The sequence below is a fragment of the Lepus europaeus genome, chromosome X (genome assembly GCF_033115175.1).
Source record: "Lepus europaeus isolate LE1 chromosome X, mLepTim1.pri, whole genome shotgun sequence".
Classification (NCBI taxonomy): domain Eukaryota; kingdom Metazoa; phylum Chordata; class Mammalia; order Lagomorpha; family Leporidae; genus Lepus; species Lepus europaeus.
In genome coordinates, this window is record NC_084850.1 from 22,581,769 (window position 1) to 22,608,462 (window position 26,694).

General features: G+C 43.1%; 1 protein-coding gene across 1 annotated transcript in view; it reads left to right on the plus strand.

Moving 5' to 3' along the window:
- GPC3 (glypican 3) overlaps positions 1 to 26,694 on the plus strand; it is a 454,515-nt gene that overhangs the window by 323,762 nt on the left and 104,059 nt on the right. Inside the window, exon 6 of the mRNA XM_062183209.1 lies at positions 5,278 to 5,398. Coding sequence (XP_062039193.1) covers positions 5,278 to 5,398 — 121 coding nt within the window. The remainder of the gene's footprint in view (positions 1 to 5,277; positions 5,399 to 26,694) is intronic.

The following is a 26,694-nucleotide window of genomic DNA, read 5'->3' on the forward strand; positions in this document are numbered from 1 at the left end:
GTGATCATTTACATCTGCATTTACATCCCTTCTGAGTTGGTGTCCTGTTAACCCCGGCGAGTCGTTACATCACTGGAGAGTAGGGACCAGAGGAACTGTTGCACCTGACAGTCACGCTGGGGAGCCACAGATGAGCGTGTGAGGGTTGAAGGAACTCGGGGTGACAGCGTGAATATTGGCACCGTTATGTACTGTGTCAGGAGAAAGCACCTTTCAGACAGGACGCTGGTGAGGGCCAGTGTTCAGAAGAGAGGTTTCCTAGAGGCCCTGAGGGATGCGTGTGAGTTAGCCTCACTGTGGATTTTTGTTCCGTTAGACGTTCTCTTTGGCCTTTAAACAGATTCGCTCCCCGGCGGTCTGAGGTCCAGGGTGGTGACCAGAGTTGACAATACTGCTCTGTAGACTTGAGGTTCTGTAAGAGGGTGGATCGTGAACGTTCTCCACCAAACACGTGGAAAGCTTAATGGGCTGCTTGGCGGCAATCATGTCACCGTGTGTGTGCGAATACATCTCAAATCATCACATTGTGCCTAGTAAATATGTTCAGTGTTTATCTGTTTGTCGGTGATACCTCAAAAAAAGTTTGGAAAAAGAATAATGTCTGTACTGAACACACAGACTTTTTCCTTGTTATTATCCTCTGAACAATACAGTGTAACAACTATGTCCATAGAATTTCCATTGCATGAGATGGTATAAGGAACTTAGAATCCATTTAAAGTGTCCAGGAGGATATGTGTAGGTTGTATGCAAATGCTATGCCTTTTACATAAGGGGCTTAAGTGTTCTCTGGATGTCGGTATCTGTGGGAGACTCCTGGACACTGAGGCATGACAATATTACACTTTTCTCCTAAACACGCGTGTGAGTGATAAAGTTTAATTTATAAATTAGGCACAATGAGACAGTCACAAAAATAACCAATCATAAAGTAGAATGATATGTATGTAATATGTAAAGCAATAGGTTGTAATACAAGTTATGTGAATCAGTCCCTCTCTCCCTCTCTCCCTCTCTCCCTCTCTCCCTCTCCCTCTCCCTCTCCCTCTGCCTCTCCCCCTCTCTCCCTCCCCCTCTCCCCCTCTCTCCCTCTCCCTCTCCCTCTCCCCCTCTCTCCCTCTCCCTCTCCCCCTCTCTCCCTCTCTCCCTCTCCCTCTCTCCCTCTCTCCCTCTCCCTCTCCCTCTCCCTCTCTCTCCCTCTCCCTCTCTCCCTCTATACTTCCAACAATTGACCTGATAACCGAGACAGACCTAGTGTTTGATGGGGGCAGGCAGTGTAGATCTGCTGGACAAAGGGATGATTCACACCCCAGGCAGGATGCAGTGGGATGGCACACGATTTCTTCATGCTTCTCCGAACAGCACACAATTTACAACTTATGAATTGCTGATTTCTTTCTGTAACTTTCCATTTCATATTTTCAAACCCTGCTGGATGGTAGGGAACTGAGACTGTGGGCAATGAAACCGTGGATCAGGGGAAACTCCTGGACTGAATGTGCAGACCCATTTTTTATTACAAACAGACTCCTACTGTACATTCTTAACCACTGCTGGTGATGTCTGTTACAATGTGTCTTGGCCTGGGCTCCCTATCAACACATTCAGATCTACTTTGCCCTCTTAATCTGCATTTTATTCCATCTTGCCACTCACTGCTTTTAAAATGTGGTTTACCATTTTATCCAGCTAAGGAGAAAAAGAGACAAGAAACTTCGGAAAAAGATGTCGGAAGTTGGGGCAGAGGTATTAAGATACCTAATGGATAGTGCAGAAACACAGGGTTTTAAAACAGTGCCAGTAAATTGTGGCAACTATCCGCCTCAGTTGGCTCAGTACTTTTTTTTTTTTTCCTTTTTTACTGTTTTGTGAAGTAAATGAAACAAAGGCAAGTTTTAGGTCTAAACCGCAGGTCAGCTCTTCCCAACACTTCTGTAACCAGAACCCATGCTTAATTTACTAGAGGCCTGTGAGGATTTAAATAGCACATGGGTGCAGTGAAAGAGTGGATGCTATTTGAACTTTCAAAAAGTTCGGCAAGCTTTTAAACCCAAAGCTTTTTTTTTTTTTTTTTTAAATAAGTCCCCATGAGATTGGGGAACAGAGTTTAGAGCTTGCAATGTTTATTCTTTATCTACTGCTTGGAGAGAAATTTTAAAGAAAATAGAGCTAAAGGGGGCATTTTCTGGATGGCAGAAAATGATGCAGTAAGACCACAAGGGATCAGCTGTGGGACTAATTTGATTTAATATTTATAATAGGTTCCGGAGAGGGAGGACAGGGCAAAATCACTAAGTTGGCAGATGTCTCTACACCATTGCAATGCAGATAACAAGCTTCAGAAGGACACTTGTCTTGTAGCAGTGGGCATAAAAGTGGCCGGCCAGCTTTGATATGAGCAAGTCCAAGGAGAATCCTCTAGAGACCCATTTCCAGAGTTCATTTCAGAAGACGTATAATGAGCTTTACCTCTTTATCTGTCAATAGGGTCTCTGCTTCAGGCATCCGAGAGGGAAGATGGAGTTAGTGGTATCATCAAGAGGTCCATGATATTTAAATAGATAGCATTATATGAACATAAAAGAGGAGGCTGGCAGTGGGCCTATTCCCACCAGATAAGGAATCTTTCTTTACATTTCTTCAGAACAGCCCCCAAAGGCAATTGGTATTTGATGGTTTATGATCTGTATATTCACTAATTAACTTTTAAAGTTCAATAAGCTGAATATGTTAGAACACAACTTTAGAAGAAATGTGATCAGATGTTCTCTTCAGCTTCTTTTACTGCAAAATATTTTCCTTTTCAGAAGATGACTTTTAATTATGAATGTCAGAACTCGATTTTTTTGACCTCCTCTGCTACCATGTATGTTTTTCAAAGCATTCCCTTAATATCAGCAGATACATTCAATCATGGAGGAGGACAATCAACAGAATCAGATTAGTATCTCCCAAAGTTGTAAAATTTTCGGTAATAAAACAATAATGCCTTGTGTGCCTCACAGGGTCATTGACAAGTTCACATTAGCAGAGTGATAAAGGTTGCTTTGTGACGTGCTTTGCAAAAATGCAGTGATGTTTTTCATCATACTTCATAATTTGGGATTCGAAATATGAATTGCTGCAATTCCAGGAGTTTATCCTTTAGAGATTAGTGCAAGTGTATAAAAATCAGTATACAAGGACATTCTCTGCAGAATTACATATATATTAGCAAAATATTAGAATGAATTCAGTTGTTCTGACATGGAAACATGTCCCAGGTATATATTTAAGTGATTAAAAAAGGTTGCAAACCAGTATGTATAGTATGATTTCAACTTTTGATTAGAGTTATGTATTAGTATATGTGTGTGGAAGCCTGTACAATCATATACATGTAAATGGAACTGTTAACCATATTCTCTCTTAGAAAGATAAGTTAATGGGAGAACTTGTGCTTGATGCTTTATTTCTGTACTGTTTGATTTCATTACAATGAGAATTACTATTTTTGTAGTTAAAATATTAATTTAGGGGCTAGATGTTTGGTCTCAAGTTTAAGTTACTGGTTAGGAGACCCATATCCCATATATGAGAACCTGGGTTTGAGTCCCAGCTCCGCTCCCACTCCCAGCGTCCTGCTAATGCACAAACAGGGAGGCAGGTGTGATGGCTGAGGTAGCTGGGTTCCTGCCACACAGGGAGAGACCTGGATGGACTCTCTGGCTCCTGGCTTTGGGCCAGCCCAGCCCTGACCGTTGCAGGCATTTGGGTAGCAAAGTAACAAATGGGAGCTCTCTCTGTGTGTATGTGGCAGGTGGGAGCTGGGATGACCTGGCTCTCAAATTTAAAAATTCAATATGAATTTGCCCTGAGTCCTGGCTACTGTATTGTAATTGACAAAATGGTTTATAAAGAGGGCAAAAGAACTGTGACTCATCGCATTTCTTCAAGAAAGCTTTCCCGTCATCAGGATGAGGTGAAAGGCAAAAAGTACTCAAAACCTTTTTTCCCTACTGGTGGGCTGCTTGCACATGATGAAAGAGAAAGGGAGAAATCAATCTGTTTCTTGTTTCTGTGTGTTTGGTTTGCAAAATGGGAGATAGCTCTCTGTAGAGGTCTGGAACTGTAGGTACAGCAGAAAGAACTCCCTTAGTTGTAAGTCACTATCCCTGTTGAAATGAGCAAAACTCCACCCTGAAAGGCAGATCTACCAGCACTCCCCTTTTGCACACTGATGAGGATGTCCATAGATACTGATACTTTGAAACTTTAAATCTGAAGCTTCTCATGGAGGAGCACATTAAGACCTTCTTTTAATGAGGCAGGCATTTGGCCCTGTGGTTAAAACACCTCCTGGGACGACCACATGCCATATTGGAATGCCTGACTCCACTTCTGATCTAGCTTCCTACTAATGCATAGTCTCAGAGACAGCAAGTGATGACTCAAGTACCTGGATCCCTGCCACCCATATGGGAGACCTAGATGGAGTTTCTGGCTCCTAGCTTTGGCCTAGCCCAGTCTAACCTTGGCCATGACAGACTTGGCAGTGAGCCAGAAGGTGAGAGCTAGCTCACTCTCACTGTCTCTCAGATAAACAAGCGTATATCAAGCACATGTTTTCTTTTTTAAAATTATTTTAAGATTTATTTATGTATTTGAAAGGCAGAGTTACAAAGAGGCGGAGTCAGAGGCAGAGAGAGTGAGAGAGAGATCTTCCATCCGCTGATTCACTCCCCAGATGGCTGCAATGGCTGTAACTGGGCTGATCCAAAGCCAGGAGCCAGGAGCTTCTTCCAGGTCTCCCACACTGGTACAGGGGTCCAAGAACTTCAACCGTCTTCTACTGCCTTCCCATGCCATAGCAGAGAGCTGGATCAGAAGAGGAACAGCCGGGACTAGAACCGGTGCCCATATGGGATGCCGGCAGTACAGGTGGCAGCTTTACATGCTATGCCACAGCGCTGGTCCCAACAAATTATTATTATTATTATTATTATTATTATTAACAAAAAGATCTTCCTTTGAGCCAATGTTCTTTCTCATGGAGAACACAGAGAGAAGCTGGCAGGCAGACTTCATGCTGCAAATGGCTTGAGAAAGCCTCCTGAATGAATATCCTGCACCGCACACTGTATCTGGAGTGGGTACTTCTACACCACGCAGTCATTCCCATGGTTTAACACACTAAAGGGAGCCTTCAGTCTGCTTGGCTGGTACCGATTACAGTCAGCTCTCACTGGGCTTAGGATTTTCTTTGACAAACCTTTTCTTTATCTTTACTTTTAACAGATACAGCCAGAAGGCAGCAAGGAATGGAATGAAAAATCAATTCAACCTCCACGAGCTGAAAATGAAGGGTCCTGAGCCAGTGGTCAGTCAAATTATTGACAAACTGAAGCACATTAACCAGGTATGTGGTATACCCAGCACCAGTGGAAATTGCCAAAAAGGGAGTGATGGATGGTTTCGACTGTTCAAACTGTATTCTTGGGCCTTAGGAAAGGCAACCATCCTTCATTTTCTTCAAAGCAGCTCTCTGCTACAAAGGACTTCCGATTCTCAATGTTCATCCTGCTTTTTAAATTATAGAGAAAATCTTGCCATATGGAGAAAGCTTGGAAAATAGAGGGGAGAATGTGCCAGCTTTGTGGGACAACAGGTTAAGCCACTGCTTGCAATGCTGGCATCCCATATTGGAGTGCTGGTTCCAGTCCTGGCTGCTCTGCTTCCAATCCAGTTCCTTGCTAATGCACCTTGGAGAGCAATGGAGGAGAGCCCTAGTGCTTGGGTTCCTGCACCCATGTGGGAACCTGGATGGAGTTTCTGGCTCCTGGGTTCATCTTGGCCCAGCCTTGGCCATTATTGCCTCCCTTTCTATCACTCTGCCTATCAAATAAAATAGATATATCTTTTTTTTTAAAAAGAGAGGGAACTATTTCTCACAATCCTAGTTTTTATTTTTACATGTCTCTTGTGTTAAATTATTTATTTTCATTTTATTTGAAAGGCAGAAAGAGATCTTCCATCTGCTGGTTCACTCCCCAAATGCCTGGCAGAGCTGGCACCATACCAGACTGAAGCCAGGAGTCCAGAAGTCAACTTGGGTCACCCATGTGGGTGGCAAGGACCCAAATACTTGAGCCATCACCAGCAGCCTCCCAGGGCTCACATTAGCAGGAAGCTGGAAATGGGAGCAGAGCTGAGGCTCAAACTCAGGCACTCATGTATGCAATATGGGTATCCCAACCAGCATCTTACGTGTTGTACCAAACACCCACTCCTACTGTTTCTTCTAATATCTGTGCAGAAAATCGCACGTACACAGACTTGTTACATAACTGGAAGTATACCAGCGATCTTTAAATTCTTGGTAGTATATTGCCAATACTTTTTGATATTGCCACAAATCTTCATATTAACCCCTTTATGGGTATGCAGTATTCCATGTTTTTCTTTATGGGTATGCAGTATTCTATGTTTTTCTTGGACATTCAAGTTTGTTTCCAAGTTTGTGCCACCATAAACAAAACTACCTCTCCCAACATAGTGCTGCCTCTTGAACTTAGCTTTTTAGTTCTAAAAATACTGGAGTTCCTGGGGTCAAAGGATGCAAGCATTTCGATGCGTGTCTCCAAATTGCTTTCCAATGAGAATGTATCAGCTTTCACTGCCACCAGCAAGATAGCAGAGGTCCAGTTGCATTGCACCCTTGCCAGTTTCTGACTCACTGCCGTGCACAGAGACACCCACAGATTCCTTGACCTGTACACATAGTTTGTCCTCTCATAAGGAGTTTAGTAACAAGACATAAATAGAAGTTAGTTGTGCCATCTGTTTGTGATTACTTTGTGGCCACAATAAAAAAATGCCACCAAAAAGGCCACCATATGTCAGAGTGACAGTGTTCCTGCCCCATAATCCATGAGTAGGAGGGCCCTGGCATCACTGAGTTCTATTTGTAGCTGAGGAGGAACTTAATGAAACTAAAATCTTTATGCAAGGAGTAAGGTTTCAGTATGAAAGCATTGGAATGATTTTGTTTTTAAATACACAGTTTAGCAGTGAAATTTTTGTGGTTCTTTGAAAATGTTTCAAAGGGCTTTCTTAGAATGGTACATTTCACTGCAATTGCATTGTGAACGTACTGACAACATGCTTGGGTGTAACTCCTCCAGTGCCCTATAAAGTGAGTGCTTAATAAATCATTGTTGCTGCTGCGCACATGATAATGACAGTGTTAACATAACAGGACCTTCCTTTTGGGAGATCACAACCTCACTAAGTTCTGTCAAGCCTGGTTGATGGCTGGTTATGATTATTTCAAAATGCACCTCTGAAAAGACCAGAGCACTGACGCGGTAAAAACTTGCTGCTGCACTGAGGGCATGATGTGCTTCCCCTGAGAACAGAGGTGGGTGTTGTCTTCCAAATGATCTACAGATTGTCTCACATCAAATGTTTCTGGGTGACTCCGCTCAATCAAACAGCACTGTTGAGATCAAAATCGAAGGATCCATCACTGTCTCCCTCAGCTTACGGGAGAGATACGGTCAACAGGTCTCCTTAGAGAACAAACCTTATGGAATACGTACTGTGTGCTCAGCCAGGCACCCTGGACTTAAGGGGTGCGAATAAAGCCGAGTCCTCTGTTTTCCCCAGCCTCCTGTGGAAGGGAATCACACACTCAGGAAGAGGTGTAGTAAGGATAGAGGGCAGCCTGTAGAGAACAACCTGAAAAGGTTGCTGTGTATCAGTTCGGGCTGGTGGGCGAAGCTCATGGGAAGATCTCAGGGCTGATAGCTGCTGTAAACAATGAGTAGGCTTGGAATAGGTGAAGGCAAGCCAGAGAGAGGCAGGCATCTGATCAAAGACCTGTGGGTGGACCCCACCCTAGAAGAAGAGAACACTGCATCAAATGTGGGCTTCTATATACATAATGTTACAGTCACTAAAAAATACTTGGAGCAAACATTTTTTTTTACCAAAGTCTTTGGCTGTCATAGAAAGAGTATGGGCTTGGGGTTCAGGTGGAATTGAATTGAGTTATGGATCTTAGTAGGTATATAACCTTGTACAAATCAGTTACCCTCTCTGCATTTTATTTCTCTCATCTGTAGTATTAATAGAGACATCAAAAGCGTGTGTGTGTGTTAATATGCACACAAATGGGCCAGGGTTGTGGCTCACCAGGTTAAGCCACTGCTTTGGAGGCCCATATCATATATCCAAGGGCTGGTTCAAGTACCAGCTACTGTGCTTCCAATCATGCTAAAACATTCTGAGACACAGCATATGATGGTATAAGTGCTTGAGCCCCTACCACTCACATGGGAGACCAAGATGGAGTTCCTGTGTCCTGGCTTCAGTGTGGCCCAGCCCTGGCTACTGCAGCCTTTTAGGGAGTGATCCAGCAGCTAGCAGATGCCTTACCCCCTGCCCCCCCCGCCCCCCCTGCCCCCCACCATTTGTTCTGCATTTATTTTTCTTTATAAAGATTTATTTTTATTTATTTTCACAAGCAGATGGACAGAGAGAGTCAGAAAGAGAGAAGAAGAGAGACATCTTCCATTTGCTGGTTTACTCCCTAAATGACTGCCACAGCTGGTGCTAGACCAGGCTGAAGCCAGGAGACAGGAATTCTATCGGCATCTGCCACACGGGTGGCAGGGGGCCAAGTATTTGGGCCATCTTCTGCTGCTTTCCCAGGCACATTAGTAGGGAGCTGGATTGAAAGAGGAGTAGCTGGGACTTGAACCAGTGCTCCGATATGATATGCCGGTATCACAGGTGGAGGTTTAACCCACCATGCCACAAATATATACATAACTTCACGAACATGACTGGCACTCATTAAATGGTAGTTAAGAGGATTATGTTGAAGATTTTCTCTATAGGCAGCAGAGTTTGAAAAGGAGTTCCACTCTATGTGCCTATCTAATGGTGTTCCCCCAGTTTTGTATGTGAAGATCCCTATAATGCATCTCTTCTTTCCGCTCCCTCCCATGTTATTTCCTTATTTTCCTTTCCTTATTTCTTTTAGTTACAAAAGCTTATAGGTTGGAAAGTATATGAGAGTCATAGTAACAAAGGTCATCATTAAATTTCTCTTCTCCTACCTGTGGCTGTGAACATTTCCAGTTTCCATACAAATACCATGGAGCAGCCAATTAATTGTCATTGATAGACCAGTTTTACCTGTTTCAATTGAGCTGTTAAAATTGGTTGGGCTGCAAACACCCACACTGATTTCTTTTTTCTCATTGGTGTTGCTTTACATGGCTAAAACACATTTTTTTTCAGAGCTTAAATAAAGTTCATATTTTGGCCATGATTCAATCTGAAAGTGAGACTCTTTAGGGAAGTCATAAACAAGAAAGATATGATGATGATGATGTTGGTGATAATGATAATATATTGTATTTGTGTAGCATTTAGCCGTATTTTAAACTGATTTCATGTTCTAAAGACAAATTGCTTAGGAAAAACGTATGCAACTCAGAATTGTGTAAGATATAGTACTTTCACAGAATCATTCTTTTGAATAACTTGTTCCTCTTGGACATTATCTCATCCTCTCTTCTCCCTGGGAGGTAAGTGATAAATAATCTTTATCCTTTTTTATAGCTAGAGAAACTGAGGCAGGAACACCATTAAATGCTGGGTGGGCATGCTGCCAGAACTTGTAGTGAGTTCAGGAGAAAAGTCAATCAATCACACAGATGTTGTTTCTGTACACTGCCAAACATCTGGAGTCACTGAAGGCCTGACTAAAGTGACTTATAGTTTTGATGATGGGGAAGTAGAATCAAATTCACTTGCCCACATTCACATGTAAGTGAATGGCGAATTTGGGAGTGCAATTATTTTCCTAAACCTCTTTATTAATGCCGCATCTTTCAAACAATACAAGGGCATGCCCCCAACACACTTATCTGTAAATAAAAGGATAAATTCCTCTACCTGTGCATGTATGCACATCCATATGAGTTGTATGTAGCCAGGCCATTTATGAGCCTATCCCAAAATAACTTCTTCAGTTTCTTTCTTGGAAATTCTCAGCTGCCTCCTTTCAGATTATAGTTGCTGTTGATAGCCCTGTAAATAATATACTCACTAAGGGACTAAAGTAGCATTATTTCCATAGTGATAGTCCCATGGTGTAACCTTGAGGGGATGGGTTCAGGATCAGGCGCGGGCCCCTTTCCTGGGAAGGCCTGCAGGTGTGGAATTTCCTCTTCTCTCCTTCCAAGCCAGAGTTCATGTGTAACATTCCCACGACTGGAAATGAGGACCGCTTTATTTCCTTTGCAGTTTCTAATTTGTACGAGGATTTATTGCCTTGCATTGGGAGAGGGATTGAACTCTTCATCGTCTGTTCCTGAATCTGCTGGATCATGTTGTTGTTGTTGTTTCTGCAGCAACTTTGGTTTTGCTTAGTGTCATTCTTCCCCAGGCTCTTGCATGGAGGGCAGAGTCCACAATTTCTCAGAGTGATCACAGTGCATCCTTACCCATAGGACACTGTGGGCTGTCATCTGCTAAGCCAGTTTTTTGGGGGAACATTGCTGCTCTCTTTAGAGATAACTGTGTAGTTAGTGCTAATTTAGTAGTCCCTAGACTGCTACGGAAGTGCTTGTTCCCAAGGAAAATCCAGCCATTTATCATTTTCCCCATATAAGTTCAAGTTCATATGAAATCCGGAAATTGTTTTCTTGCCGTTTGTAAACAGTGGAAGCCAGAGCAGTCGATCAGTACCTGCCCATTCCGTGCAGAGCTATTCATTCAAAGTTGGATAAAGTCTCACCTGTTTGGGATGGTTGACACGTCCTGCTGAATCGGGGCGGGGTGGGGGGGTGGGGGGTGGGTTTAGACGAGATGGTCTCTTCGACATTCCTTCCAGCCCTGTGATTCCGTGATTGGTGGCTCGAGGTCAGGCTTTAGGCCAGCACCCTCTTGTGAACAGGCCTTGTGACTTGATTCTCTACTCTGCCACTCTTTGTAAGCCACCCTGTTCCCAGGTCACTCCTCTCACTTTGTAATCTCTCAGCTTTTCAGAGCTTGTTCCCTTCCCCCGAGGCTTCCAGTCTGGGCAGATGGAACTTAAACTTGCCCTTCCCTCACCTCATTCTTCTGCTCCTCTGCCTTGTTCTCATCAGACTAGGAAAACACTGAATCTTATAAAAACACTTCTGCATTTATTACACCTAAGTTTCCCTCATGCAGGGCCATATAGGGTACCATGTGACTCCACATAAATGACAATAATTCTGCCCTGGATTTACACAGCACAATTCATTTGTAAAAATCTCTCATTGGCCTGCGCCGTGGCTTAACAGGTTAATCCTCCGCCTTGCGGCTCTGGCACACCAGGTTCTAGTCCCAGTTGGGGCACCGGATTCTATCCCGGTTGCCCCTCTTCCAGGCCAGCTCTCTGCTGTGGCCCGGGAAGGCAGTGGAGGATGGCCCAAGTGCTTGGGCCCTGCACCCGCATGGGAGACCGGGAGAAGTGCCTGGCTCCTGGCTTCGGATCTGCGAGATGCGCCGGCTGCAGCAGCCATCGGAGGGTGAACCAACGGCAAAAAGGAAGACCTTTCTCTCTGTCTCTCTCTCACTATCCACTCTGTTCAAAAAAAAAAAAAAAACCTAAAAAAAAAATCATGTGTATTCGATAAATCTGACTTCACAAGGACTCTGGGAGGAAAGCAAGGCAGGCGTTTAAACCTGCATTTAGCAGATGAAGAACCTTTGAGCACTAAAGGCTAGCAGTTTACATACAATCAGTGGCCGAACCTGACCTAGAACCCAGGGCGAATGATTTCCTTCCCTGTGCTCTTTCCTTGTACTTCCATAAAGACATGGCACACCTGCTAGCAAGTTTCAGAAACAATAGATGTACGGGAGTACAGATAACAAAAATTCCCTCGTCTGTGGCCTAACTATTTCCAAGTACCTAGTAGAGGAATTTCTATGCTCCAAAATTGTAAAATCAGCAGTAAAGAAGGATTAGCACATTGTTTACCAAGTCTCAGTTGGGAAGATTCTGAGAGAAGTAATCACCACCTTGTATGGTTTAGAAACCCAGGTGCCACTTTGTGGCCTGGATTCCAGTTATAGATCACAGACACACTTTCCATTTGATACCTCTAATTCATAGAATGATGTTAAATGGTAAAATAAAAAAATCAGATATACAGCAGGTAGTGAAATGTCTGTACTTCTATCTAGCCCTCTCTGTAGGTATCAGAAAAGTATTTCTCAAGATGCCTCACAGACCCTGGTATAATGATGACCTGAGTTTTTGAAACAGAAAGTTAAAAGGTTAAGTAAGATAATTAGTAAAGGTTTAAGTGCCAGAGATGTACACAGCACATTCCTTAGCATACGATTTCAAAAAAACTAATGAATTTCAAGCATGACAGAAAGCACTTCAAGTAACCTGTTCTCATACTCTTCACACAATAAAACCAGTGAGAATCATAAAACATTGGCTTAGTTCAATGCTTGCTAGAATAGGCAACATTGATTTAAACTTTCTAAATAGAGGGGAAAACCTGTTGAAAGTCAGATTTCAAAAAAAGGTCTTTCCAATGGAATTATGTTACTGTGTCTATCACACTTCTTCACATACAAATATCTTGACAAAACTCTGGTGACTGCTATTTTTATATGTTACCAAAATGTGTGTGTGTGTGTGTGTGTTTGAAATAGAGAGAGTATCTGCAATATTAAGAGCCAACCAGTGACTTCTCACTCATAAAAGAGAGTATCTGCAATATTAAGAGCCAACCAGTGACTTCTCACTCATAAAAGGACAGTGTTACTCTTTTTAAACATTTATTTTATTTATTTGAAAGTCAGAGTTACACACACACAGAAAGAGAGAGAGAGAGAGAGAGAGAGAGAGAGAGAGACAGAGACGTCTTCCATCCATTGGTTCACTTCCCAGATGGCCACAATGGCTGGAGCTGTGCTGATGTGAAGCCAGGATCCAGGAGCTTCTTCCGGGTCTCCCACGTGGGTGCAGGGGCCCAAGGACTTGGGCCATCTTCTACTGCTTTCCCAGGCCATAGCAGAGAGCTGGATTGGAAGAGGAGCAGCCGGGACTCGAACTGGCACCCATATGGGATGCCCACGCTTCAGACCAGGGCTTTAATCCACTATGCCACAGCACCGGCCCCTCTTTCTAAAGATTTTATCTGTTTATTGGAGAGAGAGAGAGTTACAGAGAGAATGAGAGACAGGAAAAAAAATCTTCCATCCACTGGTTCACTCCCCAAATGGCCACAACGGCTGAAGCTGAGCTGATCTAAAGCCAGGATCCAGAAGCTTCTTCCGGGTCTCCCACGTGGGTTCAGGGGCCTAAGCATTTGGGCCATCTTCCACTGCTTTCCCAGATGCGTTAGCAGGGAGCTGGATTGGAACTGGAGCAGCAGGGACTCGTACCAGCGCTCGTGTGGGATGCTGGCACTGCAGGCAGAGGCTTAGCCTTCTGCACCACAATGCTGACCCTAGACAATGTTAGTTTTTAAACACCAGAGTTAGATACTGTCGAGCTGAACATTATTTCAGGAAGTAAAAGAGAATTAGCTGATACAGTCCAAAACACACTTATCATTTAAAAAAATCTTCCAACATTTTACTTAATAGCCTGAAAAATACACTGTCTGCTTGCTTTGTGGAGCATGTGTTTTTAATATCTTAATTACTAAGTATGGTTTAATAGCACTGTACCAAGAAGAATTCCCAAGTATTTCATATTAAATTTCTTAAAAAATAAACTATTTGCTATATTTAGAATATACAGGATTAAAGGTACTTAAACTGGGACATGTATTCTAGTCCTTACATATTAAATTACTCAAAAATGGAAGGTGAGTTGGGAATGGCGAGCCAACATGTTGGGGGCAGTGTGTGGTACTCTTGGTTGAGCAGTGGAGGGGAATAAGCTTTTTTTTTTTCCATTACAGTATTATACACTTGCATAAGTTTGTAAATCAGATAAGCATTGGAAGTGGGGGCAGGAATTTGGCCTAGCAGTTAACCCTCCTCCAGTTGGGTACATGCATTGCATTGCAGAGTATCTGGGTTCACGGTCCGGCTCCACTCCTCACTCCAGCTTCCTGCTGATGTGCACCCTGCCAGGCGGCAGGTAATGGCTCACAGATTTGGGTCCCTGCCATCCATGTGAGAGATGTGGATTGGATTACTGGCCCAACCCCTGCCATTGCCAGCATTTGGGGACTGAACCAGCAAGAGGAGCTTTTCTGTCTGTCCGTCTGTTGTTGTGTATCTATCTGTCATGCTCTCTCTTTGCCTTTCAAAAGAAGTATTAGAAGTGTTGGCTATGGAAAAAACAAGTACAACATAGGAAAAGAGAATTCTATCAGACTATACAAGCTACCAGGTTACAAACTAGAAATACGTTACTAAATCATCTATGAAATCCATAGACTCTCATATTCTGTTTACAGTTACCTACTGGCCGAATGCAGCATGATATTTTTAAATAAATGGTTACAGATAGTTGCTCTCTATTCTTGTAAACCCTTACTGCATGCAGAAAATTTTAGGATACTTCAAGACAAAGTTTGTGGAAAAACAGAATTAAAAATTAGGTGTTGCGGTACAGCAAGGTTAAACCACTGCCTGGGATACCACATCCCATATCAAAGTCAAGTTCGACTTTCAGTTATTCTGCTTCCTATCCAGCTTCTTCCTCGTGTAGCCTGAGAGGCAGCAAAGGAGGACTCAAGTATTTCAGTCCCTGTGTAGGAGACCCAAGTGGAATTCCAGGCTCCTGGCTTCGGCCTGGCTCAGCCTTAGCTGTTGCAGGCATTTGGGCAGTGAACCAACAGATGGAAGATCTCTGTCTCTCTTGGTTCATATTCTCTCTGTTTCTCTCCCTCCTCCTCTCCCTCCCCCTCCCTCTCCCCCTCTCTCCCTCTCCCTCCCTTCCATCTCCCTCCCTTCCTCCCTGCCTTTCAAATGAATAAAAATAAGTGAATAAACATTTCAAAAGAAATTTATTTTGGTGTAAAGATTTTAAAATTCGTTCAAAATTTTATACAGATTTGGTTATTTATTTGAAAGGCAGAGAGAGAGAGAGAGAGAGACACCTTCCATCTGCTGGTTTACTCCCCAAATGGCCACAACGGCCAGAGCTGTACTGATCTGAAACCAGGAGCCAGGAGCTTCCTCATGATCCCCTAAGTGGATGCAGAAACTCAAGCACTTGGACCATCTTCTGCTGCTTTCCCAGGTGCATTAGCAAGCAAGTGGATCAGAAATGGAGTAGCCAGGACTCAAACTGGCACCCATATGGGATGCCCGCATTACAGGTGGTGGCTTTACCCACTACACCACAGTGCTGGCCTCTATAGTTCTTTCATAATACATCATTCCATGCGCTTTTTGAAAACTTTCCATGTGTATGTGTGTGAATATTATTTGAAAAATTCAGAGATATCTTCTTACCTCGATACGTTTATGAATATATATATACATTATGAATATATTTCCTCTAGATTGTGAGCTCAAGTGTGGGATCATGCATATAATTCCTATAGCACTTAACATAGTAGTACACTCAATACATAAAAATATTTTTATTGATCTATTCAAAGGAATAAATTTTTGGTTCCCTCAACTGATTTCTGAATTTAGATTCCATTTAAGACACTTTTCATGTTCTCTGCTAACAAGCAAGGTTACACAAATGCAAGGATCATAGGTTTAACCCTCTGATTTTATAGACGAAGTAATTAACCAAGAGTTAATGACTTGTCTGAAGTCATACTGGCTTTGACTAGGCTAGGACTTGACAATGAACTGATCAGTATTCTTTAGTACCCTTGCTCAGCTCCCACAGACCCTTCTTGTATAATTGCAAATATGTAAGCACATTTGGGTATACAGTAGGTGCTCCCAGTCATGGCAGAGACCTGTACTAAGAAGTTCATCTTTTAAATGAAAGGCTGCACAGCATGAGGCTTGAACTTGTTAATTATTCACCTCATTGTGGATATTAACTAGCTTTGGTCATAACAAGTGCATGTGGATGCCTACTGCCTCATTAAACCCACTGAGCAGTTGTTGCAAGTGCCTCGTGCAGTCTGTTGGACTCACTGAACCCAACGCACACAGAGTCAGTAGGGCTTGTTACGTGTGACCTGGTACCCACTGACAGTCTGATTCGGGCCCTTGTCCACGTTTAGAGTGAGTCATCCTTTCCCTCCATACCCTGGTTCTCAATTCTTGCACCTTCCTGGACATCCTGTAATATTATCTAGTGCATCCTCCCTCCTTCCAGAATGGCAGAATTAATATCGTATTAGGCGGAGGGCTTATGTGCCAGATAGTTCAGTTGTTTGTATGCAGATTGGGTGCCATAGAGAGTGTGGAAGTGGTTTGGGGTTCTGATTCCCTCGTTCCTCTTTTAACTAGAGCAGCTGCATTTAAGAAACTATTATGGGCCAGCGCCGTGGCTCAATAGGCTAATCCTCCACCTTGTGGCACCGACACACTGGGTTCTAGTCCCGGTCGGGGTGCCAGATTCTGTCCCGGTTGCCCCTCTTCCAGGCCAGCTCTCTGCTGTGGCCAGGGAGTGCAGTGGAGGATGGCCCAAGTGCTTGGGCCCTGCACCCCATGGGAGACCAGGAGAAGCACCTGGCTCCTGGCTTCGGATCAGCGCGGTGCGCCAGCCGCAGCGCGCTGGCTGCGGCGGCCATTAGAGGGTGAACCAACGGCAAAGGAAGACCTTTCTCTCTGTCTCTCTCTCTCTCACTGTCCACTCTTCCTGTCAAAAAAAAAAAACTATTATATATTGCTCTTCTAAGTAAGATTTTATTTAAAGGGTTCCAACTGCAAAAACAAAAATCCCATGGTGCTCTGGGACTAACCTTAAAGGTCTAATCTAATCCCATGTGAGCGATTTCTTCATGTGAGTGTCCAGTGAATGTATAAGTCTCTAGTGTACCCAAGGAATTCACAAAATGCCCTCCCATCCCCATCTGTCACCACCTAATGAAGCATTGGTCCAAATGGGGCCCAAATGGAAGAATGAGAATGGCTTTGTGGTAACATGATTTCTATTGGCGGTGATAACTGAAGGTCCATGTTCTAGTATACGTGAGCTAGCTGTGTCTTCTTGGCACCTAATTAACAAACACATGTATATATTCTTTGTACTTGTCATTAGGATTCCGACAACAATCTATTGAGAGGAAAGTACTGAACTCTTGTGTCTTGAACTAGCTTCTCTGTTCAGAAGAGACACTGTTGCCCCTGCATAGCAGTCACACATTAACTGGCCCAACCAAATCTTTGCTCTCACTACTATATGCCCATGATTATTTGGAAAACTCACTTTCAACTATAATTCCATTTAACACGTGACCAGGGGTGATTCTCTGCACTGTGTGGGCTTAGTGTTGGTATGCAGTGAAGGTAAAATGAGAATACTGAGATTCATCTGTATCCCTAACGGTGTGCTTTCTTTATGTAGTAACCACAGTGATTTTGCATAGTAATTATTAACTGAGGTGTTTCCAGCAGAGTTATAATTAATGTCCAAAGTGAAATTTACATTATTATTTGTATGCACTGGGTTTCATTAGATAACTTAAGAGTTTTAGAATATGATCTTTTTTGCTTAATAAATTATTTTATTCATAGTCTATATTTTGCCAAAGTATCACTTCTCAGAGTTATATCTATTGTGTATTATGGGCAAGCAGCTGACAAGGCCCCCCAAAAAGCTAAGAGTTATTCTTGGCCTGTATCACAAAACAATGAAGTCCAAGTTTAAGCCAGTTACATCGTGGGCATTGAGGAGTCTAATGGTTATTATCATGCTTCACTGTCAGTAAACTTTAAGGCATCACAACAAATAGAAGAAGAACCAAAAGAGTGGGACAGGTACAGTTGTTTGCCCTCACCTTCAATAAAGTATAGACATTGGATTGTGGAAAGCAGTAGCCACAGAACCTGGTATCACATATTATCAAAATTCAAGAGTAGATTCTTGAAGAGCACGGGTTCTCCGCAGCAGTCATGGAGATGACTAGGAGCTCCTGGAAGTTTACTTGGAACAAATCAGACCATTTCCACGTGTGGCGCGTGCACACCCCTTACAGGATCAGAGAGCTGGCACAGACTTGGTATGTCTAGATGTCAGCAAAGTGTATGACAGAGATTTCAAGCAAGTAACAAGGAATGTTGGCTAAGTGATCGTCGACTTTGGTAAATGTGTAGCTAACTAATTATTAGACCTGAAGAGTATTTTCTTAGCTTACCAGTGTCAGCCTGGAGTTGTTTGCTTTGTATTTGCAGTGCCTTAACTGAAGGCAGAGGAGTCATACTTCTAATATTTAGGGATGGCATTAAGATAGGCAGAGTTTGCTAGTGTAGATAACACAATCAGAATCCCAAACTATCTCAATATCCTGCAGTGACAGGAAAAACTAGCAAGATTGAAATGTTCTAGCGATAAACGTAATCTATTACATGTGGTTTCACAAACCCGAGTGCCTAAGTGTGTGTGTGGGGGGGGCAAATCCAACTGAGCAGACCTTTTTGTTTTTCGTTAGGGTGGAAACAGCAATGAGGAGCTATGAAACCTTCAGTGACCCACAGCAATATCCTGCTATTGTAGCAAATCACTTGGCAGCCCTTTTGATGTTATAACTGTTATTGGCAAGAGGAAGAGTGTATATATGTATGTTAGGATGAGGAAGGGGGGCCGTGGAAATAAGTGACTGGCAAATATTCTCCACCGTGTTTCAGAGTTTAAAAGGACTATTTTGTGGAATGAATGCTTGCCTGTAGCAGCTAAGACACCACTTGGGATGCCTGTATCCCACATCCAAGTGCCTGGGTTCCAGTCCCAGTTCTGCTCCCAAATCTATGTTCCTGCTAATGCAGACTTTGGGGAGCAGCAGGTGGGAGATCTGGATTGAGTTCCTCAGCTCCCAGCTTCCAGCCTGGCCCAGGCCTGGCTATTGTAGGTATTTGAGGAGTGATCTAGTGGATGGGAGATTCTCTCTCCCTCCCTCTCTCCCTATCCCTCCATTTAAAACAAAGTAATTTTTGTAAGTGGAACGTTTACTTTAAGAAGGACTATTTGGGGACTGTAATACTCACTGCTCTATATGAATTTTTATTCAACCAGTGCTACCCATTTTAGTTGCAAGGCCTTATTGGTGAGTGATTGCAGTCACAGTGAGACATTTGAGAACTGCAGTGCTAGGTTATCTAGTTTACTGAAAAGGACAAAGGCTTTGCAGCCAAAGAGGTCGGTGTTTAATTTCCAAATATGTCTCTTTATGGTTACTTGGCTTGAGGCCAAATTATTTTACTTCCCTCTACTCAGAAGCTTCCTAATCTGTGAAATGGGTATGCTGTTATCTGTCTCCAAGGGTTACTACAAGTATTAAAGATACTGCATGTGGTTGGGCTCTCAAGATGTTATTAGCTAATCGTTTTCTTCCGATTATAACAGAATGAAGAGTTGGCATAAGGGAAGGATAAAAGTGACCTTTAAAGTCACTTGAGTACCTGTGCCTTAGTTTATTGCCTTCAGAAATGGAAAGACTACACATTTTCTAGGTTGGAATGTTGTTTCGATGATTTCAAAATTCTAAATATAATAATCTAAATTCTAAAGATTCTTGGAAAAACATATCTAGCCAAACTTCGACAGATTTTTGAACTATTTAAAGTTTAGCTTGGCTCAAAGTGACTGAATGGAAAATGAAGATGGTAAATTATATATATATATATATATGTGCATATATAAGTACATATGTATGTATATGTATATGCGTATATTTAAATGAAACTCTTTAGATTTTCCTAAGTTTGAACTCTGCCCTAAAATGGAGACACTATATATAGGCAGGCTGCCCTTGGAGTACAGCTTAGAGATCTTACTAGAAGATTCAGAAGTCCCCTTTTAATCTTCAGCCCCACCAAGACCTTTCACAGAAGGACAATATCAAGTGGAGAGACCGCAGAGCTATAAAGTTCAGAGCAAGTGAATCTGCATTCCTTTCGCATTTTGCTGTCGGGTTGAAGGTGGTAAGAGGTTCCTATATTTAAAAACCGGCTGACATGATATCCTTATTGGCAGATGTCTCCCAGGAGGTATTTAGAATGATTTTGAGCGGCATATAACATGTTTGTGAGTATGTGTGTGTTTCACATACCAGTGTGGCAGAAGGAATTCACAAGGCTTGGGGCTACTGAGCTTTCCTGAGACACCATCACTGTCAGCTGTTGAGGTGATGTCATTCTTGTGAGGAGCACGGCCGAGGCCCAAATTCCCAGAGCTCTAGTTTGTATTATGGAGCCTAGGGAAGATGAGACCCATGCCCTGGGCTCTACCTTCAGAGAACTATGGCATGTGTTAGCCACAGACTGGGACAAGTGAGCACTTGTTGTCAGGCAAAAGGAAAGTTGTTCCCTGTTGGCTGAGCCTTTGTCCCTGCCTGGGATACCATGGAAAAAGGGGAAAGAATCCAGACTCACTAATGAGCTAACGTAAAAGAGTAAGCCAGACTGGAGGTAGTTCATTAATAGATGCATATGGATTTTTGGAGGCGGTAGAGAGCTGAAAGATGTCCAGACCAGAACCCAGTGATGCCATTACCTTTGTTTGCCAGATTCAAGTATAGAATAAGGGGATCTATGTGGGGAACGATTGTCTAATCCTGACTTCTTTTTTAGTCATGCCATTCTATGAGCTACCCTTTGGCAAATTGGTTGCTCAGTAATTATACTCTGATAACCCAGGTACAAATTACCATTGAAGCTGTAGGTTTCATTGCAAGATGCTGACATGGAGCTCAGACCTGAACTTCTACTTGGTTGAATGGCCTTTGTTCTTGTCTATTGTTCTTGAAGTCACATAAAGCATGATTACTTCTATGACTCCTTATCACATTGAAACTCATAAAGCAAAAAGTAAAATACAGTACAATATATAAAATATGTTGTATGTATCCTTACCATTTATTTAGGATGTATTTATGAAACGTCTATGGTTTGTGAGTGATGAGTTTGGTGGGCTCTATTGATATGGATGTAGAGAGCTCCCCCCCCCCACACACATCTGTAACTTCACATATGCAGATATCATTACTATTTGGACTCATTTATTTGCTATTAAGTAGTTCATAGGCCAGGCACTGGAAAGAGGGACTGGGGACAGGGATACAGAGATAAGTTACCCAAATCTCTGCTTTCAAAGAATGTATTGAGCACATACCTACATTACTATAATCCAAAGTATAGTAAAAGTGTCATAAGAAAAATATAAAGCAAATACTATGTTAGTTCAGTGAAGAGAAGGATTAATTCCTACTGAGGGAATTAGACAGCACTTCAAAAATAGGTAGCCTTTAAGCCAGGCTTTGAAAGATGAGGAGAATTTTGACAGATAGCAATTGGAAGGAAGGCTCTTCCTGGCAGAGGAATTCAGTAGGAGCCATGACTCAAAGACATCAAATAGCCTTATGTGGCTGGAGAGCTGGGGCCAGAGGCCAGAATGGGAGAAGACATGGGCAGTAAAAGACGAGACTGAAAAGGAGGTATAAAATGTTGGAGGGCCATGAATACCATCGTATGGAACCTGAGCTTTATTCTGTTGGCAGTGGGGAGTGTGTGAAAGGGTTGGAGCACAAGTGTCATGGGCAGATCAGTTTTATGACATTAACTCTGCCGGCCTTGTGAAGAGTGTTTTAGAGAGCAGAGATTGGAGGCAAGGAGCCTAGTTAACCTTAAAAGGGCTTACAAGGCAAAGAAATAAGCTTGCTATTAAAATTCATTAACCATCCTTTCCCCTGCCTGATGAATATTTGGGGGATGGGAACTGCTTTGTCCCTCGAGTTGGGTCAATCATCTTTTGGCCATTAGCCAGGACACAGGAGGGGCTGTAGCAGGCAGCAGTTTGCTCTCAGGACTAGAACGTAGTACGGCATGATTCTGTCACAGCAGACCAGTAGCTTCTCCAGGTCCTGCAGCACAAAATGAAAAGAAAATTCTAGTACCTGCAGAGATTTGTCCCTCATTGAACCTTAAGCAGAAGTTTCACAATGAGGTATTTAGATTCCCTGATGAATGTGTTAACTATTAGTCTTTAATCAATTTGTTACACACCTTTTTCCAGTCAGGATTCCAATTAAAAGTGGCTCCTTGGCTGTGAAATGTTGAGTGCCATCCATTCACTGAAGGCTCAAAAATTACCAAAACTGTGAGAAAGACCGAGAGAGATTATAGTGTTTTTCTTCAGCTGCCACTGTGGGTGCTTAGATGTGTTAGAGAGACTACTGTGTTTCGTGACAGCCTCACAAAGACGAGTGGGGGAACTAGAGGGAAGCAGTGACTGTTTGCCTTCTCCATACTTTCTTAGAACACATTTTCCTATTTGTTATCGACTCCCGTGTTTGCTAATCATGGCAGCAGCTACTTGTCGTTTGTGCCGTTTTCCTAGAATGGTCTCCAAGAACTTTTATACACTTTACATATGGGGCCCTGCCTGTTCATTTTATTCCAGCGTGTGCCAGCAATGAGCCGACCTGATCTTTCACCAAGATGCTCTTGTTGGCACTTGACACGGCTTTGTCTCTCCACCTTAGTACCCATGAGCCTTTGCTGGTCAGAGCAGATACTAAACAGGCTGACAAAGTGTCACGGTTAAGCAGTGTAGGAGCTTGTTTACAGGGATTCCACTGGGGCAAGGGATCTTGTCTGTCCCACTCTCTGCTCTTAGCACAATGTCTGCCATATATTAGGTGACCAAAAATATTTATTGCATAAATAAGTGAGAGCTCCTATTGCAATTTGTGACCTGCCTATTTCCATAATGGGACGAATATCCATAATTGCTATGCTATGGCTGTTCTGCCATCATCTTTTGGAAGCAGGTAACTTGTTTTATACTTTCATGGCTACATACATAGAGGGAAATTTTGCCCTAGGATGGATCATACACATACTTGCCCATACTTGGTTCAAATGGCAAGATTTTGGACTTTTGAGCTGATGATATTTAGGTTTTGAGTTGTTTTTTTTTTAACATTAATTTATTTATTTACTTATTTGAAAAACAGAGTGACAGACAAGGAGAGAGAGAATAATCTTACATCTACTGGTTTACTATCCAAATGATTGTAATGGCTGAGTCAGGGCCAAGCCAAAGCCAAGAGCACCCAGGAACTCCATCTAGGCCTCCCACATGGGTGGCAGGGGCTCAAGCACTTGAACCATTTGCTTACTTCCCAGGCATGTTAGCAGGGAACCCGATTGGAAGCTGAGTAGGCAGGACTTGAACTAGCACTCTGATACAGGATGCCAGTGTCCCAGGCAAGGGCCTAACCCACTATGCCACAATGCCAACACCTTTAGGTGAGATTTTTTACTTAGAGTTGATGCTCTGTGAGACTTCTTAGGGCTATTGGGATGGAGTGAATGTATTTTGCACATGGAACAGGTGTGGATTTGGAAAGGAAAATGCATATGTATGTATAGAGAGAAAGCATGAAAGTAGGGGGAACATATTCACCAATAGAAAAAATTATAACACTTCACATTGGAAAGGGCATGTAGTTTTTGGATAAAACCCCCAAAGCATAGGAAACAAGCAAAAATTTTGTAGCACAGCAAGTTAAGCTGCTGCTTGTGACTCCAGCATCCCATATCAATGCATCCCTTTTTGGAGTGCTGATTCCAGTTCCAGTTCCTCTACTTCCAATCCAGTTCCCTGCTAATGTGCCTGGGATGACAGCAGAATATGACCCAAGTACTTGGGCCTCTGCCACCTACGTGGGCCGGCATCCCATATGGCTGCCAGTTCATGTTCCAGCTGCTGTACTGCCAATCCAGCTTCCTGCTGGTGTCCTGGGAAAAGCAGCCACCTGCGTGGGAAACCTGATGAAGCTCCTGGCTCCTGGCTCCAGGCTTCAGCCTTCCGCACTGTGGCCAATTGGGGAGTGAAACAGCAGATGGAAGATCTTTCTGTATCTTCCCTTCTGTGTGTAACTCTTTCAAATAAATAAATTTTTTTTTAACTTTTACTTAATAAATATAAATTTCCAAAGTACAGCTTTTGGATTACAATGGCTTTTTCCCCCCATAACTTCCTTCCCACCCGCAACCCTCCCATCTCCCGCTCCCTCTCCCATCCCATTCACATCAAGATTCATTTTCAATTGTCTTTATATACAGAAGATCAATTTAGTATATATGGGTCCTATACTCAATCCTGGAGCCAGTCACTAGGGGCTTTGGGGCTATCTTTTGTAACATTCTCTGAGACCCTTTTTTGTCTCCATGCCACCTCCCTAGTCCAGGCCTACCCTCCTTTACCATCATTGCCATGTGGGGCACAAAAACTAGAAAAGTATCCATGAGACAGTCACTGCCCTTGGCTTCTAGGAACCTACATTTTTTTCCTTTGTCTTTGTTTTAATAATGTAATATGATCTCCAAGCATAACTTCCACTTATATTTTGACTTATATATTTTATTTTGCATATCTATTTTGAAAGATTTATTTGTTTATTTGAAAGGCAGAGTTACAGAGAGGCAGAGGCAGAGAGAGAGAATCTTCCATCTTTTGGTTCGCTCTCCAAATGGCTGCATCGGAGCTGTGCCGATCTGGAGCCAGGAGCCAGGAGATTCTTCCGGGTCTCCCATGTAGGTGCAGCGGCCCAAGGACTTGGGCCATCTTCCACTACTTTTCCAGGCCATAGCAAGGAGCTGGATTGGAAGTGGAGCAGCTGGGTCTGGAACCGGTGTCCATATGGGATGCCGGCACTGCAGATGGCGGCTTTACCCACTCTGCCACCGAACCTGCCCCTATTTTGCTTATCTTGAAACAGGCTTTCTGTGTAACTGTTTGCTCTGCCACCACAAAGACTTGCTACCTTTTTTAAAGTCCTTTATTTCCTTCACTCCCACTTCTGCCATACCACCTTCTCTTTCTCCAAAACTCCTTTTTTCCCTTCGTATCCACCCACTCTCATCTTCCACATAATTAAAGAATTTCTGTTACATGTTGATTTTCCTCTCTATACCCTTGGTGATTCTGTCTTTAACGAAAAGTAATAAGAAATGACTTGGAGAAAGCTGGTGATCAACACCAAGTCACATTTATGAAGTGCTTGCTGAGCGTGGGCAGTACTCGGGTGAATCTCTCACAATCTCAAATAAAGAGTACCATGCTTGCCATGTGCTCCCTTCGAGATGAAACAGAAATCCATAATCTATAAATGCTTTTGGCTAGCAATAATGAACAGCAGCAGTTTTTATTTTTTTTTCCAAAAGCAAAAAGCACCAGAAGTTTGGAAAGGAATTGCAAGTTGTGTTGTAATGCAACTGATCTCTTTCTTCCTGAGAAAGTTGGTTTCTTGCCAGAGTGTTCAATTCAGGCCCACGCAACCTTGGTGTATTTATAGAGGGCCCACTGAGGAAGAGAACATGATACTTTACCCCCTGCCCCAGTACGCAAGCGAGGACCAGGTGAACGCTATGTAGCACAGAATTTTTGAGCAGCCAAATGTTATCTAGCTATGTGCCAGCCAGACATCAGCTAGGTTAAAGGGGCCCTCCCTGCCTGCCAATGCCACTGAATCAGCTCTGGGAACTTATTCTGTATGATGGTGAGACTTTTGAGAGGCCCTCTCTCTGTGGGAGACATTTAGGAGATGTTAATAAGAAAATAAGAATCTCTAGGAGTAGTGTTTAGCCTAATGGTTAAAACATCAGTTAAGGTGCCTGGGTCCCACATCAAATTGCCAGGATTTGAATTGCAGCTCTGGCTCTTGATTCCAGCTTCCTGCCAATGCAGACCCTGCAATGATGTAGTGGTGATGGCTCAAGTAGTCGGATTCCTCTCACCGATATGGGACACCTGGCTTGCTTTCCCTGTTCCTTTTCCTTTTTCCAGCTTCAGCCTTGGCCATTGGTGGTAGTTGGGGAGTGAACCATTGGATGGGAACAGACATTCATATTCTCTCTGTCTTGCAAAAATATTTCAAAAGCAGAGAGAGAGAGAGAGAGAGAGAGAGAGAGAGAGAGAGAGAGAGAGAGAGAGAAACCTTTTATTTGCCGGTTCATTTTCCAAATGCTCCCAACAGCCAGAGCTGGGCCAGGCTAAAACCAGGAGCCAGGAATTCCATCCCTGTCTCCTACATGGGTGGCAGGGACCCAAAGGACTTGGTCTATCTTCTGCTGTCTTCCCAGGCACATCAGTGGGAAGCTGAATCAGTAGTAGTGGAGCCAGGACTAGAACTGCCCCTCCTGTATGGGATGTGGGTGTCCCAAAAGGGACTTAACCCAGTGTACCACAATGCCTCCCCATGAATAATTTTTTTTTATTTCTGTATGTGGTTTAGTGGGTTAAGGTGCCTCTTGGGATGCCTGAAACCCATTATCTCAGTGCTGCTTCCAGTCTCAGATACTCCACTTCTGATTCAGCTTCCTGCTAATGCTCCTGGGAAGCCAGCAGATGTTGGCTCAAGTTCTTGAGTCCCTGCCACTCACAGTGGGGACCAGGATGGAGTTCTGTGTTCCTGACTTTGACCTGGCCCAGCCCTGGTGTTGTAAGCATTTGGAGGGTGAGCCAGTGAACATAAGATCTGTTTCTCTACCTTTCGAATAAATAAATATTTTGAAAAAAAAAGATTTTAATATTAAGCTGATATTAAA